Consider the following 16,558-nt stretch of genomic DNA (forward strand, 5'->3'; position numbering starts at 1 on the left):
GCTCCCAGGAAGTCAGAGCTGCAGGGCTGTAGGTGCCCCACACTTCGAACCTGAACAGGTTGGGAAGCCCATGACCAGACACACTAGGGACACCGTGTTTAGAGACCAGTCTGCTCATACCTTCTCAGAGCCTCTGACAGATGATGGGCACTGTGACTCCCGGGATGGGCCACAGGGCGCTTGTACTCCACACACGGGAGAACACAGGGACTATTTAGAACAGGCAGCGCATGCTGGGAAATTTGGGTCCAGACTCATTCCCCCAGGGAGTCTGAGGTCCACAGGGCAGAAGAGGCCACTGCAAATTAGAAAAAGGATCTCCCTCACCACCTGGGGGAAATGAACACCAACAGACTGATTTTATCAGAACAGGATCATTTACTGTCCACTGCTGGCAACTCAAACACACATATTATGACCTAGTGCTGTAGGCGGGAATGGCGCCACGCTCCAGATGAGGCGGGTGGATGGGGTACTGTTATCCAGCGTGCGACCTGCCCGACCACGCATGGCAGCCCCGGCCTCAAAGTCACACAGTCTCAATTTGGGTGTCCCTCATTCCTTTTCTGCCCCAGGGGAGGGTACTGAATTGACCGCCTCAGCCCCGGTGGGACGGACTCTTCTGAACTGGAAGGCAGACGGGGATCTGGAGCGTGTGTCGCTCCTCCGGCCCTTGCCTAGCCACGGCAGACTGGAACACCTGCCTCTGGGACAGAGTCCACCAGTCTCACATACGAGGAACAGACTAGAGTGGGATCAGATCCAGACCTGGCAGGGGCCCTAATTCACTGTGGCTTAGGGAGGGTGCCGAGCTGGATCACCTGCAAGGGGTGCCACAGCCCTGAACTGACAGTGGCCTCCCTGTCCCTGGCCCCACGGAGTTCACAGAACAGGACAGTCACTCTCAGTCTCCAGCAACCGACAGCCAAGAAGACGGCAGACTACAACCTGGGATTTTTTTTTTATTAGACTAGGAAATATAATTTATTTCATAAAAATTAATTTTGTTACAATAGGAATGCTAAACGTTATTTACAGGTTGTAGTTTACAGAATGGACAGAGGTGGGATTGGGGCCATCCCTGGAGTGCTGCAGCCCTGGGACATAAAACCATGTCGTAGCCCATGTAGGGTCCAGCCCTTAGTCCCCAGAGCTGTCTGCCCCCTGCACCCAGGCTCCCGGTCACCTCCTCTCAGAGGACCTGTGAAGGGACTCGGCTCAGCTGCCTGGGGACAGGGGGCCCTGGACCGTCCAGGAGATGAGGAGGGTCCCAGGAAGAAGGCTGGGCCTGCGAGGAGGCAGAGAGGCACGTAGGAGATACACGGACCCTGTGGGCGCAGGGCAGGCGAAGCAGGCACGGGGCCTCCAGGGGCGCAGGAGGCCACGTCCCACACAAGGCAGGGCAGGTGCGCATGTCCCTGGGGGGGCACCCTGGTGTGCTCGAGGATAAAAGCACGTGCACACACGCACGCACGCACGCATGCATGCCAGAGGTGAGAGACAGACCCTGCAGGCAAGGTTCCTGGTGGCACTGAGCTGCTGCTGCCCTGTGGCAACACCTCAGCAGTTTGGTAGAGTTGGCAACTGCTTGACAGTGTGACCCTAACAGGAGGTTCTGGCTGGTCGTCCTGGCTCTGGGCTCTTGGAAAGGGCTGGCTGGACCTCAACCACCAGGAGCTCCTCCTGAGATGGCAGGAGGGACGTGGCCACCTCAACTTCTGCCCTCTAGGGTTCCCTTGAGAAGGCCAGAAAATGGTGTGTCAGATTCCAAAGGGACTCAGACAGCATCTGCGGGGCCTCTTGGGCATAAAAAGGACGCAGGTGCCCAGAGAAGGCAGTGGTATGCCTGAGGTCACACGGTGCCTTCATAGCAGCTGGACCTCCACTCCTGCCTCCCTCTGCAGCGCTCACAGTGAGATCCAGGCAGGGGACACTGACTGGAACAGGACAGCAGACTTTCAAAGGCCAGGGTGTGCCCAGGTGGTCCCAGCAGAGGCTGCTGTGGTAAGCCCTGGGGCTAGGGCTCAGAGTTTGATGCATCTGGCACCTGCCCGGCCTCGGGTGCCAAGAAGTGGCCTTTAATGAGGCCTCGTGCCCACTGTGAGATCCTGGTCCGGTCAGTGCCAGCTGGCTCAGAGGATGGGGACTTGATCCTCCCCACTCGTGTCCCCGGAACATGCTGGGGTGGGCAGTGTGAGCTCCTCTACCTCAGCCACCCTGCCCATTCAGAAAGGCCACTTCCCAATTTCCAAGCACAGAGAGAGGAAGGTGCAGATCAGAGTTGGGAAAATGAGTTCCACCCTCCACTGCCCTCCTGGGTGCTGTCTCCAGTTGGCCTGGGTGCCTACACTTCCCACCCCTGCCCTTTCCATCTGCACTGCACCCCCCAGGAGTACAGAGGATCCTGGGTGTCTGCCTGTGGCTTGGGAGGGAAGGGCCCCCTCCCGTCCTCAAGGCCCTTGGCTTTATGAATTCAGCAGACCTTGTCTCATCTGCTCCTGCACAGTTGGGGAAACTGAGGTCTTGTCAGAATTCAGTCCAAAACCGGATTCATTAGCAGCAAAGAATGCCTTGTTCAGTCTCTCCCCCCAACACCCACCCATACCCACACCCACACCCACACCCACACACACTCAAGGCCAGAACCTGAGCACGCCAACTCTCACCCACTCAGGAAAAAAGTTTTCGTTTTCTTTTTTTTTTTTCATTTTCTTTCTTCCTTCCTTTTTTTTTTTTTTTTTCTTAAAAAGGACTTATCCAAATATCTGGATAATAAATCATTTGCGTTTCCTAAGAAACTGGGTTTTTCTTTTCCCTTGTGGTTTTGGTGTTGTTCTCTGAGCCTCATTAATGTGTGAAGCTTTTTCTTTCCTTCCTTTTCCTTTTCACTGTGGACAGGAGAAAGCAGTTCTGTGGAACTGTACTCGACTCTTTGCGAGGGAAAGGGAGTGAAAGCTTTTGGGGATCTGGCGGGGAGGAACCAGCAGCTAGGGGAGAAGGTGAGAACAGAGCTTGAACTAGGGGACCCAGAAGTCACAGGGCGAGGGGGAGAAGGGCTGGAGGGAGGGCAACCTTCTGTCCCTAACTGCTGCTGTCACACAGGGTGCGAACGAGGAGACGCAGCGCGAGGTGAGGGGCTCTGGGTCTCCCGGCAACCGAGCACATGGATTCTCTAAGGCTGGCTGTGGTCTGGTCTTGGTCTAGGGCTCTGGTGGGGAGCAGGAGGAGGAGAAGCAACTTCAGCTGTAAGTGCTGGGTCTCCCTGCCCCGCCTCCTGCCTGTCCCTGCCAGTCCGCAGCTCTGGGCACTCAGCAGTCCCCATCAGTGGCCATGGCCACCAGCATCTCACTCTTGCCCATCTCCTCCAAGGCACTCGCCAGGCTGTTGAGGTCTCCATCGTCCTGTTGCAGAGCTTCCCAGAGGTCCAGGATCACACCCGTGGGGCTCGCTTTGGTGGCAAAGTAATTCAGGTAGCTGGCCGAGGGAAGCAGGGGGCATTAGAGTGTGCTGAGCACCTCCCAGCAGCCTGTGGGTGGAAAGGCTGTGGGCTTGGGGGTCCTGCAGTCCTGGGTCTGAATCCTAGCAACTCTGCTTGCAGGCGGGTGGCCCTCGCTGAGCCTCGGCCGTCTCTAACACGGGATTGGAGTGACTTACCTCCCAACACCGCAGGACCAGATCCAACCTGAGCAGAGCAGACACTGGCACCAGGAGGGACTGTCCAAGCCCAGCTACCATGCTCTGCTCTTCCATCCACTTCTGTTCCCTTCTGATCCTGCCCCACGAACTCCCCTGATAGCAGGAACATTAGCCCAGCCAGCTGTGCAAGTCCCACTCTTTTCTAGGAAGACGTCTCACTCATAGCATCTGCTCAAGGCAGGTTGATGACACATTTTTTCAATAAGTACGCTGTCATCACTGCCATCCTAAGTGTTGAGCATCTGCAGTTCTGCAAAAGCTGCTACACTAAGGTTCACCCACTCAGCGAGTGTCTCGGATGCACCTGCTTAGTCTGGCCACTGTGGGGCTGATGGTGGCCACCTCGCCAGTGTCAGGGCTGCAGCTGATTTGCAGCCTGTCCCAGGAGTTGGGCAGTGGGCACTTCCCTATGCCACGGGAGAAAGCGTGGAAGACACAGCCTGGCTTCTCAAGGGAGGTGGCGAGGCTGACGGTCGGGACACTCACCGGTCCATGGACAGCTTCTGTGCCAAGAGCCGCCAGTCATTGCCCCGCGAGTTGGGGGCATCGAGGCTGTTGCATATCTTCTGGCGGATGGACACTGGGATCTTGAAGGCATAGGGGCCCAGCTGTGTGGTGATGGCACTGCCAGGGGCAGAGCAGAGGGCATCCAAGGAGCTGGCAGGTGTCTGGAAGGGCGGGAGAAGAGCGAGAGGGCCATGTGACCAGTGTCAGTCCCTCCATCCTCCCTGCTGGGACTGCAGGCACACTGGGGCTTGAGTCATCGTGCCCACCTCCACTGGGCATCGCTAGCTGCCCAAGCAAGGGCTTCCTCTCTCTCTCTTTTTTTTTTTTTGGTTTTTAGAGACAGGGTCTTACTATGTAGTTGAGATTGACCTGGAACTCACTGTGTAGCCCAGGCTGGTCTAGAACTAGCAGTGATCCTCCTGCCTCAGCCTCCTGAGTTCTGGGATTACAGGCGTGCACCATCATGCCCGGCAAGCGCCACCATGCCCGGCAAAGGCTTCCTCTCTGACGGTAAGGGCTGAACTGTGCAGCCCCACGGTCAGGAGGCCCCAGGAGCCTTGGCCAAGGTCTACAAAGTCCATGCTGGCCCACTGTTATTCACAGAGAAAATGCAGTCTAGAAAGAGGAAGTGACTTGCCTAGGATCACATGGCAAGGGAGTAGCAGAGCAGGGTCCAGACCTAGGCTCAGTCCTTCTTTTTTGTTTTTGAGACAGGGTCTAAGCAGTGCAGGCTGGGCCTGAACTCACAGCGATCTTCCTGCCTCAGCCTCATGAATTCTGGGATTACAAATATGTGCACCATGCCTGGCTTCAGTGCTTTTTATACTGCACCAAGAGAGAGTCTGGCATGGTCACCTTGGGTGATCTAGGTTTTTAGAGCTCTGTCTGGATTTACAGGGCCTTACACACCACTCAGGAAATGACAGCTGCTGGCCCAAATTGACCAAGTCCCCCCGCCCCCGGCTGGAACAATGTCGTTAAGGGAACAGAATTTCTGCCCAGATGAAGGGGGACACAGGGTCTACATGCTGCAGCCCCAGCCCCACGGTGTCACGGGCCTCACCTCAGCCAGTGTGGTGTGCAGCTGGAATATCTGGCCTTCCCCCTCCACCTGCCGCACGCAGATCTTGCAGGTGAGCTCGGTGGAGGCCAGGCTGTGCCGCTCCAGGGAGAAGGTGCAGTGCAGGGCCTTCTGGCTGCCGCTCCAAATGTGACAGAAAGGGATTTCCTGCGGGAGGGTGGTCAGGGCTGCAGGCGAGGCTGGCTCTGGGGTGAGCAGGGGCCTTGGGGGTGGGTCAGGCCCTGGTTCCGGGAGGGCACTGAGGAGGGCGGGGGAGGGGAGCATGTGTAGGCTGTGTGTGTCTGTGCTGGGGTTGCCTCAGGGACTCGGTGTCACGCACCGCAGGGCAGAGCAGAGGGATGTGGCCAGCAGAGATGAGTGTAGCCAGTCGGCCAGGCATGCACACCCAGATGGAGAGGCCTTTCGAGGGCCATGGGCTCAGGAGACATGGAGTGTGGCAGGGGCAGAAGTGAGTGTGGCTGTGGATGGAACGGAGCTAGGGAATGTGTCTGAGGATGGCCAGCAGAGGGAGACAGCGATGGCAACAGAGGCAGCAGAGAGGGACCTGGCTTGGTGGGGGCAGCGGCCCCTCCGCTTCCAGCTCAGCCCTCACCTGGTACTTGGCCAGCAGCTTGCTCCGCCAGTGAGCGTGGGGGATGTCATGCAGGGACAGGCGCAGGTTGTGGTAGCTGTCCTTGAACAGCAGGGGCTTGGGCTCCTCCACCAGGTAGCCGCCCAGAGTCCGCTCCAGCTCCAGCACCTCCTGTGGACCGGTGGTGGGAAGGGGAGTCTGTCACACTTCGCAGGGCGCCCTTTTCTGCTGCAAGTCGGGGCGGGGGCGGGGGCTGTCTGAACACGGAGCACAGGGTCCACCTGACCCCTTCAGCAGGTGCTTTAGACGAGCGGATGTGTGGACAGATGAGTGGGTGAACAGGAAAGTGGATGCAGGAATGCAGACAGGAGGATACGTGGGTGGACTTAGGGATCACCGTTTGGGCAGAAGGACGGATGGGGTGTGTGAATGGCTAGATGAACGGATGCTGGATAGAAAGAAACACAGAAACACGGATATAGAAACAGATATGAACAGAAGCACATATGAAAGGAACGGTAAATGAATCGGGAGATGATAGACAGCTAAGTGTACAGATAGATGAACAGAAAGAGGGAGGGATGGAAGTGAGGCAGAAAAAACAAAGGATACCCAAATGTGGCCACTTCCCTCTTTAGCTCCGTGCCATTCTCTGACCAAAAGTGGACAGCAGCTGACACTGGACCCCCAGTGCGAGAAGATCCAGGCCACAAGAGTATTTCCCAGCAGCCTCCACCCCACTGCGGGCCTCCTTGAAATCAGGCCAAGCGACCCCAGCAGGAGGCGCTCCTTCTCCTCCAGGACCCTTCCACCCATGTTGCATCAGCACACACCGTGGAGTCTGGGAGAATTGCGTGGGCCTGGGAGGTAAGGATCCGGGAGGGACCGAGCCCAGGGTGGGAGGGGCGGGAGCCTGGGAGAGGACTGCAAGGCTTCTTGGAGGGTGGAGGGTTGCGTTGCAGCTGGTGGGTGGTACTTGTGTTGTGGCTGGTGGTCGCACGTCGGTGAACACCAGTTTCCCCCTTCCCTCCTTTTCTGCCCCAATGACTCCTTGCCTGCCACGGCCTCTCCCTCACTTAGGGGCACCACCGCCCACGCCCCCTTCTGCATCTAGCATAGCCTGGCTGCCAGCCCTGAACATTCCCCTACCTATCCCACAGCCTCAACCTGTCATTACACCCACGAATCACAGTCTGGTCCCCTCTCCCGGTGCAGTCACTGCCCGCTGCCCGGGCCCCAGTCCAGCCTCCCAGCCAGCTGTTTCTTGTCCATACCCCACAGCGTAGCCACAGAGGCTCTCTAAAAAGCACCTGTCTACTGGCATCTTCCGGGTCTACCTCTTGCTGCTGGACAGGTTCCAAGGCTCCCAGGCTGCCTCTGCTGGCCTCATATGCTGTCCCATGTCCCCTGGGACTTGACACTCACCTAGCAGCACACCCGCCTTGGCAGCGGCTGCTCTAATGCCCTTCCCTCTCTAATTCTCTTCCCGAGTTCCTGCTTGTCCGCTGGGGCTCAGGTCTACGGTCAGCCTTCTCAGACCCCTCCTCTGGTGCTTCCTAAGCCCTCTGCAGACCTGTCTCCAACCTGAGGCCTGGAGCCTGGTGTGGCAGGAACCCTAGCCTCATCTCTACTCTGAGGGTCCCATGCCATTTGCTCGTGGAGGGATGGAGAGAGCCTGTAAGGTCCATGCACCTGGGCAGTGAGGGAAGCCCGAAGGGATCCTGCACTGCCCGGCTGCGGGTAGTGCAACTGCAGTGTGCCGGGTGTGGGCACCCACCTTCAAGGCCACAGGCGTGTCCTCCAGGCAATAGACCTTGAGGCTGTACTCCAGCGAGGTGCAGAGCGCGGGTGCAAAGATGGCCAGCTGGAGCCGCTTGATGGCTGCGCGGGAGTAGGACTCGCCCGCAAACACGTAGGTGCCCAGCTGGTCCAGCAGAACATGGCAGGACCTGGCCTCCAGCTGGCAGTAGCAGGGGGTGTTCAGGGTCTCCTCGTCCAGCGTCACCACCTCCTGCAGGATGGGAGACACAGTCAGCCTCCCTGGCTGCGGAAGGAGGACAAGGGGCTGGCTCTCACCTCCCTGGCCCTGCTCCTCACCTCCCAATGGCCCTGGTGAGCCTGGGTCTTGAGCTGGAAGATCCAGTCACCGGCACTGACTTCAGCGCAGTGGGGCACGGTGAGGATGACGGGGCGGCACAGCAGGAGGCCCGTGGGCCCGCAGGTCACTGAGGGGCTCAGTGCTGTCTGGGTCCCTTCGGAAAGTGGGCTGGGGCAGAGCACAGGGTGGGAGGGAGGCAGTGAGGGGTAACCCAAAGAACTCAGCAAGGGCAGATTCCAGCCAGCCCCACCTCTGCCTTGGCCTGTGTGAGGGCAGAGCTCCTGGGGATGCATGAAGCGGGTAGAAGAAGATGAATAAACCTCGAAGTTGTTCCCAGAGTTTTGCTTTGATGCCATTGCTTTCTCATGGCCACATCTTTGGGTGCTGTTCCAAGGTCCTGCACTCTTGGATCAGTCTTGCCAGACACCGCTAAACTGCCCTCAGGAGAGCTGGTGCCAATCTACACTCCCAGCACGCCAGAGAGGGCTGAGTTCCCCAGGTTTTTGGCAGCAAGAGGGAATCATCATTTAAAGAAATAATCCTCACAACTCCTTCATCAAATGAAACAACAGAAAAACCTCCCAAGATCTTGTGGCTGTTTTCTTTGACTACAAATTAGGTGGGTTGTCTCCTCAGAAACTTCTGGTCCCTGTGTCTGTGTGTCTGTGTGTCTGTCTGTCTGTGTAAGAGAAACAGTGTGTGAATCCCTTGTTCACATCTTGTGTCTATGTTTGTACTGAGGACCTCAATTTTTCTTAGTTTACAGAAGCTTTTCACACAGCAGGGTTATTAGCACTTCACTTGTAGCCAGTTTGTCAGCTGCTGTTCAGTTGTGTGGCTTAGGGTGTTGGTTTTGCACATTTTAAATGTGGACATGATAAGACCAAGGCCTTCCCCAGGGGAGCCCTAACCCAGGGACCAGCAGGGAGCGGGTAGTGGAGAGCAGCTGGCCAGGGCAGGGGTCTCTACTCACAGGCTGTTTTCGGCCTTGTTGATAAGCAGGTACATCTCATAGAACTTGCCCTGGGGAATAGCTCCATTGGGCACCAGCAGGCTGACCCCTGGGGGGAGAGGGAAGTCTGTGCTTAGGGGAATGGGGATGGGAGGCTGGCACGGCTGGGGGCAGGGACAGATGACATCTGAGCTCTGGGTGGGCTCCAGCCAGGAGCAGGGAGAGACAGTGTCCCAGGGCCAGCACTATGCCCAGCTCAGGGCCAGACTCCAGGACACTGCCAACCACTGGGCTCACAAGCCAAGATGGGTGGCCTTGCCCTCCCTGCCCCTAGAACCTAGAACAGTGCTCTGTAAGACTGCAGGACCATGTGGGGCCACTCCCTCCCAACAGACAGACAGAGATCCCGAGGCTTGCAGAGTGGCTGGCCCATAGTCCCCTGCTCCAGAAGGCACAGGCAGGCCTCTCCATCTTATATCCCTTCTGGCCCTCCAACCTTCATCTCTGAATCTGAGCAAAGGGATGGGAGGCCCTGCCTTATGCTGGGTGGGTGCTGAGGCTGCCAAGAGAGGATGCGCTGAGCCAGGGTGACAGGCGAGTGGCTCACCTGTGCCAGGGATGCTCAGCCTCCCACCCAGGCAGCCGAAGGTGCCACTGACACTGCTGCCAGGCTCTCGGGGCAGGCCCAGGAGCTGCTGGGACCCAAGGCTGGCGCTGCGCAGGTGCAGGAAGTGGCTGTCCCGGGAGAGATCGCCAGGGTAAGGCCCAGGTGGCAGGACGCCCAGCAGGTCGGTCCCATCGGGCAAGCCAGGCCTGGGGTCAGTGGTGCCGGAGTTGTAGACCTTGATCTTGAGGCCGGGCAGGGGATCCAGCAGGGGAGAGTTGGTCATAGGGATCTTGTCAGCTGAGTCCTGCAGGGCGTACACAGGCCCTCGGTACACGCCAGCGCTGGCCGTCAGGTCAGGAGGCATGGCTGGGTGCAGCAGCTGTGGGTTGCCTGCAGAGGTGGAGTGATGGTCACGCCCTGGCCAGTCCCCCTTTGCTTCTGTGGGGCCCCCCTGTCCCACTCAAACGTCCAGCTGTGAAGTTTCCATTGCAAGCTGGGGGCAAACTCTGGTGAAACCCTGGAGAGTCAGGAGCTCCAGCTGTACCCTCGCAGGGCCCCCGACCAATCCACCACCCCAGGGCATCCTCGGGTCCTTACTGGGCCTCGTGGTCTTGAAGTTGACTGGGTGGAAACCCCCAGTGAGGGCGGCGGATGAGTCGGTGATGTCAGTGTCAAAGTCGCGGCAGTTGCGGCGATACACCACCACCCCCACCGCCATGAGGACCGCCACTACCACGAAGACGGCCACCACGAGGCCTGCGTACAGCGCCACGTCACCCGAAGCCTCCAGGACTGCAGGGACAGGAAGACACATGAGGCACAGGGCCAAGGCTGCCAGCGAAGGCTGGGATCCCGGGGAGGGGCAGGGCTCGGGACAGGCTGGCACTGGACAAGGATCTGACTCCTGGCACAACACGCTGGTGACCTCGGGCCAGCCCAGGACCTCTCTGAGCCAGTCTCCTCATTAGCACAATGGTCTCAAACCCCTGCTCTGCTGCCCACCCACCCTCCCAGGGTGGCAATGATGCAAAAGAACATGGCCACACCATGAATGAACTCACGGCTCCCTGTTCAGAGGCCTGTGGCCATGCAATTTGTGCTACTGCGGCTGAGATTTAAACTATAGGATCTCATACCCAGCCCGCAGCCATTTTCATAGGACCATAGGTCCTGGCTCCCCAGAATCTTTATGAGTAACCATTCTGAGTTTTTCCCAATCCTGTGCTTTAAGAGAAAGAGGTGGAGATGCAGGGAGGGGTGGGATGAGATGCAGGCAATAGGTGGGCAGGCAGCGAGGGTGGGGTTAGCAACCCCAAGGCTATGTTTCCCTCCCCACAGTGGGCTGCAGCTGGTCAAGCAGGCGATCGCCAAGCAGGAAGGTAGCAAGATCAAAGAGGCAAGGTCAACAGAACTTTCTATGATGGCCAAACTATTCTATGTCTGTGTAGTCCCATATGTAGCCTTTAAACACAAGTGGCTGGTGCAGTTGAAGAGCTAAAGTTTTAATTGATTTAGTTTAAATTACATTAAATATGAATTTAAGTAGCCACACGTGGCTGAGGGCTACTGTACTGGGAGGCTCAGGCAGAGCCAAGATGGCGGCTGCCAAGATGGCTGCTCCAGGAAGCACCCAAGCATACTTTTCAGCCGGACAGGCTCTCGAAGAGGTAGGCTTGCTTTCCCTGCCTGGTGTCCTCCAAGCCTTTGGGTCCGTCTGAGCCCTCCAGCACATAGGCATGGCTCTCTCCTCTGAAGGTCTGTGTATTTCCTGCACCTGCCTGTTTCCCTCATTTTTGGGCTCCCCTCAGAGGAACCCCCTCAGGACTGGGCTCTCACCTCTTTGAAGGCTCCTGGCCCAGCAGGGAGTTGGCTCTCTCAGCTTTGCTCTGCATCTTAATGTCCTTACTCACACTGGGGGCCGCTTGCCTGGTGATTTATGCTCTCTAATCAGCCGCCAGCCTGGTCCCCCAGTGAGCTGGGCTGAGGGCCTTACTGCTGATTTTATGATTTCAGAATTATTTGGAAATTGTGGTTTAATTACCATGGGCCAATCCGCCAAAAAGGCTTTATTGCTCTGATATTACTGCAACGCAGCAGCCCCATGGGGCTGAGGACAAGACCCCTCTTGGGAGCTGACGCAGGGTAGAGGCCTGCAGATGGCTCAGGAGGCAGGGCCCAGCTGCTAGAATATGATGTGGGGGTGGGAGGATATGGTGCTGCCCCGTCCCTGTCCCAGAGGAAGGTCGAGGGCATAGGGCTAAAAGCACCAGCCTTGGCCACAAAAATATTTGGGTCCAAATCCTGCCTCTGTTACTTCCTGGTTGGGTCCTTGGGTGAGTTTTTCCTGACTCAATTTCCCAAACTGTAACAGGACGGTCATGAGGGAGTCCTAGGCCCTCTCTGTCAGCCAAAGGCCTGTCTGTTCGTGATGGAGGACAGAGACCCATGGAGTGTCGAGTGCGTGGGTCGGCAGAAGGGACACCGTCAATTCTCCTGCCCTGTACCCCACAACCAGGAAAAGCAAGCCAAGGAGAACCAGGGGACCCAGAGGGGAGACAGTCATGAAAGGGGACTTACGGTGACTTTTGGGGTCGCTTAGAGTTCTCTTATCTGTCGGGGAAATAAAGGGAAAGACAATGACACAGGTGACAGAGAAAGGATGGCAGAGGAGGAGACACGAGATGAGATGACGCATGTGGGGTGGCAGAGCCCCGAGGGCGGCCCCGCAGCAGGCCGGGCTCTGAGGTCTAGGGCTGAGTGGGGGTGGGGCCCTCACCTGGCTCCAGATGCCCCCTACCCAGGGCCCTGTGCTCCTGGGGACTCACTCTGCACGCACAGCCCGTCAGTACAGTTCCTGGAGTCGAGCAGCGGCCCGGTGCAGTCTTGGCCTCCATTCTGGGGCGGGGGTGCCATGCACTCGCGGCTGCGCCACTGGACACACTCGGTGCTGCAGGCTGACCACTTGCTCCACTCCGTCCACTCCCCGTCCACTGTGGGCAGTTACAGAACAACGCGCTGACATGCGCGCACCTACAATGCACACGCACACACCCTGGGTGGGGAGAGGAAGCTGAGACACACGCGTTCACCCTGGGAAACCATGCTGCGCACACACAGCCCTGTGCCAGTGAGCAGTCAGATGTGCCCAGTGGACAAAGAGACGCACGGGTCCCCGGCACAGACAAGGCCCAGTGCATAGTTGTAAGTACAAAGATACAAGCCCAGGGTGAAGAGCACCACATCATCACATAACACGTCCAAAAGGAGGCAGCACAGTCAGATGTGCGTGGAGATGGAGACTCAGAGGAAGAGGAAGACGGGAGGGGAGAGAGCTGTTAGGAGGATAAGGACCCGTGGCCAAGAGTTACGTACAGGACACTAGACCCTGGGCCAGAAAAACCCATGTTGGTCGAGCAGGGGGAGGAGCCCACCCAGGACCACAGCTCAGAGCCTCTGCCTTCATTTCCCCAGCAGCCAGGGCAGGCACAGCAAAGGCTCAGAGGCAAAAGCGCCTAGGCAGCTTGGGCTGCCAGCTGTGGGCCGCGGGGGAGCTCCTGCCTGGCCCATGCTGGGAGGGCGCTGTGCTGTCTCAGCACCGTCAGAGCACGGGATGGTGGCGGAGGGGCTGGGTGTGCAGGCTGCCGCCTGGTGGGCTCCACACCTGGACACACGGTGGTGCACGCAGTCTTCTGGAAGGCCTGGCCCTCGCAGAAGGCGCCTCCATTGAGTGGGGTGGGGTTGGTGCAGGTCCGTGTGCGCTTCTGCCAGCCACGCCCACAGCGGTTGGAGCAGGGTGACCAATCTGTCCAGCTGGACCAGCCGCCATTCACTGTAGGGACAGCAGCCATCGACGGGTTGGCCTGGCCCAGGGACCCCCAGCCCCCCAGCCCACACCCCTCTGCTGAGACCTGGCTGAAGCCCCTCCTGGCTGTAGGCATTGGACTCCAGCGTGCAGCCGTGAGCTGTCACCATCAGCCCAGAAAGGACACGAAGGTCACTGTCTTGTCCCGGACCCACCCATAGTGACAAGGTTCCAGAGACCCAGTACTTATCCAGACTCAGGCCGGGGCCGTTTTTTTTGGTACTAGGGATGGAGCTCAGGACCTTGCCCTTGCGAGGCAGGTGACCGAACCCCTGAGCTAAATCCGCAGCCCAAGCTGGGGCCCTTTTTTATAACGTCCCATAGTCCCTGCATCTGTGGCTCTGCCCTTCTCACCCCTGGACCAGGGGAACAGCAGAGGACGGTGCTCAGGACTGGACAGCAGCCGCTGCTCCCCTATATGATGGGGATCTGACCTCAGGAGGGTTGGTTCTTCTCCTTTAGAGACGCCAAGAAGTGGGTAGTGCTCCTAGCTGGGGACCCAGGAGTGACTCCCTTGGCCACTTTTTTCTGCGTGACCTCAGTCCCTTCACTTCTCACCTGTTGGGGTCCTGCTGACCCGCAGGGTGGGGTGGAGGAGATGTGCAGCCCCAGCCCTTCCCCGCACTCCATCTCCAGCACCTCACCGTAGACGATGACAGTGGCCGTGGTGCTCCGACGCTTGGCCACGATGTTCTTGGCCACACAGGTGTAGTTGGCCGTGTCTGACAGGCGGGCCTGGCGGATGATGAGGTTGTGATCGATGGTGAGCAGGAAGTTGGTGTCCTGGGTGGGGTCGATGACATCCTCATTCTTGAGCCACTCCACCTGTGGGAGTGGGTAGGGGTGCTGAGGACCCAGGCCCTCTGCCCCTGTGGCCGGGGATGAGCACACTGCAGAGGAGAGGACAGCTGAGTGCGGACAGCACGGTGGCTTGCCACATCACGGCGACGACACCCCAGGCAGGACCTCCACAGGGCCGCACTGTGGCTGAGTGGGGGGTGCTCGCCACACAGGGCCCCCACGTGCCAGCTGGGTGATGGGGACCAGACAGCATCTGCCCCCCAGGGCTTCAGGGAGGACACGGCTGGCTCAGGGAAGCACTGAGCATGCAGTAGTTGGCAGTCCCTGTCCTCACTATCAAACCCAGGCTGCGGAGTAGGGAACGGCTCCTGGGGTCAAGTCCCAGCTCCCCAGTCACTAGCTGCTCTGCCTGGGCGGGCACCCCGCCGCACCCAGCGTCGGTTCCCAGCTGCTCAGGAATGACACCATCCGTGCTGCCAGGTTGCCGTGAAGACAGCTGTGCCCCGGCCCATCCTACACGTCACACTATTTCCAGAGGAGGCCCGAGCCGAGGGAAGGCTAAGCCACTGGGGCGAGGTTTGGGGGTTAGACAAGGCTGATCCCCTGTGGGAAGCCAGTCCTCCCAGCCCTGGACCCCAAGGACAAACTGACACGGCCCCTGTCCCCAGCTCTAATTCCTGGACCACGGAGCAGGGGTATGAGTGGGAGGGGGCATTTGCTGGCTACTCGAGGAAGGACGGTGAGAGGGGACAGGCAGAGGGCACTGCTGAGGGATCCAAAGGCCAAGGGAAGGAGTCACCAGCCTACAGAGTGGTGGGCACTCAGATGTCCACGAGACCCTTGGGTGACCCGATGCTGGGCCTTGGGCTCTAGGCGGGGACAGGGGTGTTGGGGGCAGGACCTGGGGCCTTGCTGGGATCTGGCCTGTGCTGAGCCCGTAGAGGTGGCTGATCCTTCTCATCCCAAGCCTCACTCCCTGTCTGTGACTTGGGGAGGCTCTGGGAGGCTGTGGTGGTATCAGGCCTGCTGGTCTCCACCTTTCCTGGTGTCCCCTGCATCCTGCTCACCTCAGCCACTGGCACGCCCTCCGGTGGGCGGCACTGCAAGAGGAGCTCATGGTCCAGGGGCACTTCCTTGCCCAGGGGCTCCTGGTCAAAGTTCTTGCGCAGGTCTGGGAGAAAGAAGCAGAGGGTCAGGAGGAACAATCAGGTAGGGGCAGAATGAAGACATGCAGTACCAAATGTGGCCACTAGGTGGGAGTACACACCAAGGAGCTGTGCCAGGACACCTGGCCTTCACCTGGGGAGGTTTGGTTCTATAGCTAGGGGAATGCCGTTTCCTCCCTCACTCAAATCTTTTGCCCACAGTGGCCCAGTATGCAAGGTGGCCACAAGCTCCTTGTATAGATGAAAACAGCCTTTGGAAATCTGATACAGGGACTCATCTAAGCTGCACCAGTGTGCCCAGGGTCTGAGGTGGCTGAGGCCAGGCAAGAGGGAGGCTCTGCAGGTGTCAATTCCCTCTCAGGTATCCACGGAGAAGGCTGGGCTGTCAGGGAGACATACAGGCGATGCGGACATAGGCCCGGCGACTCTTGGTGGTGCCCGCAGAGCTCCAGGCCACACACTGGCACCAGTAGTCCTCCAGCCCGAAGAGCTCCTCCACCTGCTGCCGGGACACCTGGATCTGCACATCTCGCACCCGCAGGCCTTGGGGAGGAGAGCAGTGTCGGGGAGGGGGCTGGGGCGCACAGCACACCTGACCCTCCCCCGTCACCGTGCAGGTCAGAGCCAAGGTCTTCAGGCCCCGCCACTCCACCCCACAGACCCCTGCAGCCCCGGGGCATCTTCCAGCCCGGCCCTCGGTGCAGCTGATTCGGTCACAGGACCCTGCCTGGACTCCCTCCCCCTGCGCCCGCTGTATTCTCAGTCACCCTCAGTGTCTGGCTCGGCCTCACTTCCGGAAGGGAGCTGCCCTGTGCCTCTCCCTCTAGCTCTCAGGACGTGGCCAGCACTGCCACTGCATGGCGACCATGCCCGTGACAGCCCCCAGGGCCACTGTTTGTGTTTCCTTTTCTTTTTTTTTCCGAGACAGGGTCTCACTATGTAGTCGAGACTGACCTGGAACTCACTGTGTAGCCCAGGTTGGTCTTGAACTCAGAGCGATCCTCCTGCCTCAGCCTCTCCAGTGCTGGAATTACAGGAGTGCACCACCATGCCTAGCTCTTTTGTTGTTTTTTGAGGCAGGGTCTCACTACAGTTTAGGCTGGCCTTGAACCTGTGGCAATCCTCCTGTCTCAGCCTCCATATCCTGGGATTATAGGCATGTGATCTGGATGTGCTCAGTGCTGACTGCCCTGCCCAGGATGTGGCCTGGGGCCTAG

The 16,558-nt window shown here is 58.8% G+C and overlaps 1 protein-coding gene across 4 annotated transcripts in view; it reads right to left on the reverse strand.

The window, feature by feature from the left end:
- Positions 1 to 953: 953 nt before the first annotated feature.
- Unc5b (unc-5 netrin receptor B) overlaps positions 954 to 16,558 on the reverse strand; it is a 77,077-nt gene continuing 61,472 nt past the window's right edge. For 3 of the 4 annotated variants that reach the window (XM_010606231.1, XM_010606223.3, XM_010606219.1), the window contains 15 exons: positions 15,741 to 15,884; positions 15,243 to 15,346; positions 14,019 to 14,199; positions 13,174 to 13,341; positions 12,338 to 12,502; positions 12,090 to 12,122; positions 10,110 to 10,304; positions 9,513 to 9,902; positions 8,927 to 9,014; positions 7,953 to 8,121; positions 7,633 to 7,866; positions 5,877 to 6,026; positions 5,267 to 5,431; positions 4,183 to 4,364; positions 954 to 3,474 (listed from right to left, as the gene is read on the reverse strand). In XM_010606231.1, coding sequence (XP_010604533.1) covers positions 3,309 to 3,474; positions 4,183 to 4,364; positions 5,267 to 5,431; positions 5,877 to 6,026; positions 7,633 to 7,866; positions 7,953 to 8,121; positions 8,927 to 9,014; positions 9,513 to 9,902; positions 10,110 to 10,304; positions 12,090 to 12,122; positions 12,338 to 12,502; positions 13,174 to 13,341; positions 14,019 to 14,199; positions 15,243 to 15,346; positions 15,741 to 15,884 — 2,534 coding nt within the window. In that variant the 3' untranslated portion in view covers positions 954 to 3,308. The remainder of the gene's footprint in view (positions 3,475 to 4,182; positions 4,365 to 5,266; positions 5,432 to 5,876; positions 6,027 to 7,632; positions 7,867 to 7,952; positions 8,122 to 8,926; positions 9,015 to 9,512; positions 9,903 to 10,109; positions 10,305 to 12,089; positions 12,123 to 12,337; positions 12,503 to 13,173; positions 13,342 to 14,018; positions 14,200 to 15,242; positions 15,347 to 15,740; positions 15,885 to 16,558) is intronic. The other variant, XM_010606238.1, reaches the window with a different exon arrangement.

The sequence above is a fragment of the Fukomys damarensis genome, unplaced genomic scaffold (genome assembly GCF_012274545.1).
Source record: "Fukomys damarensis isolate Sample0158 unplaced genomic scaffold, DMR_v1.0_HiC HiC_scaffold_20, whole genome shotgun sequence".
NCBI lineage: Eukaryota > Metazoa > Chordata > Mammalia > Rodentia > Bathyergidae > Fukomys > Fukomys damarensis.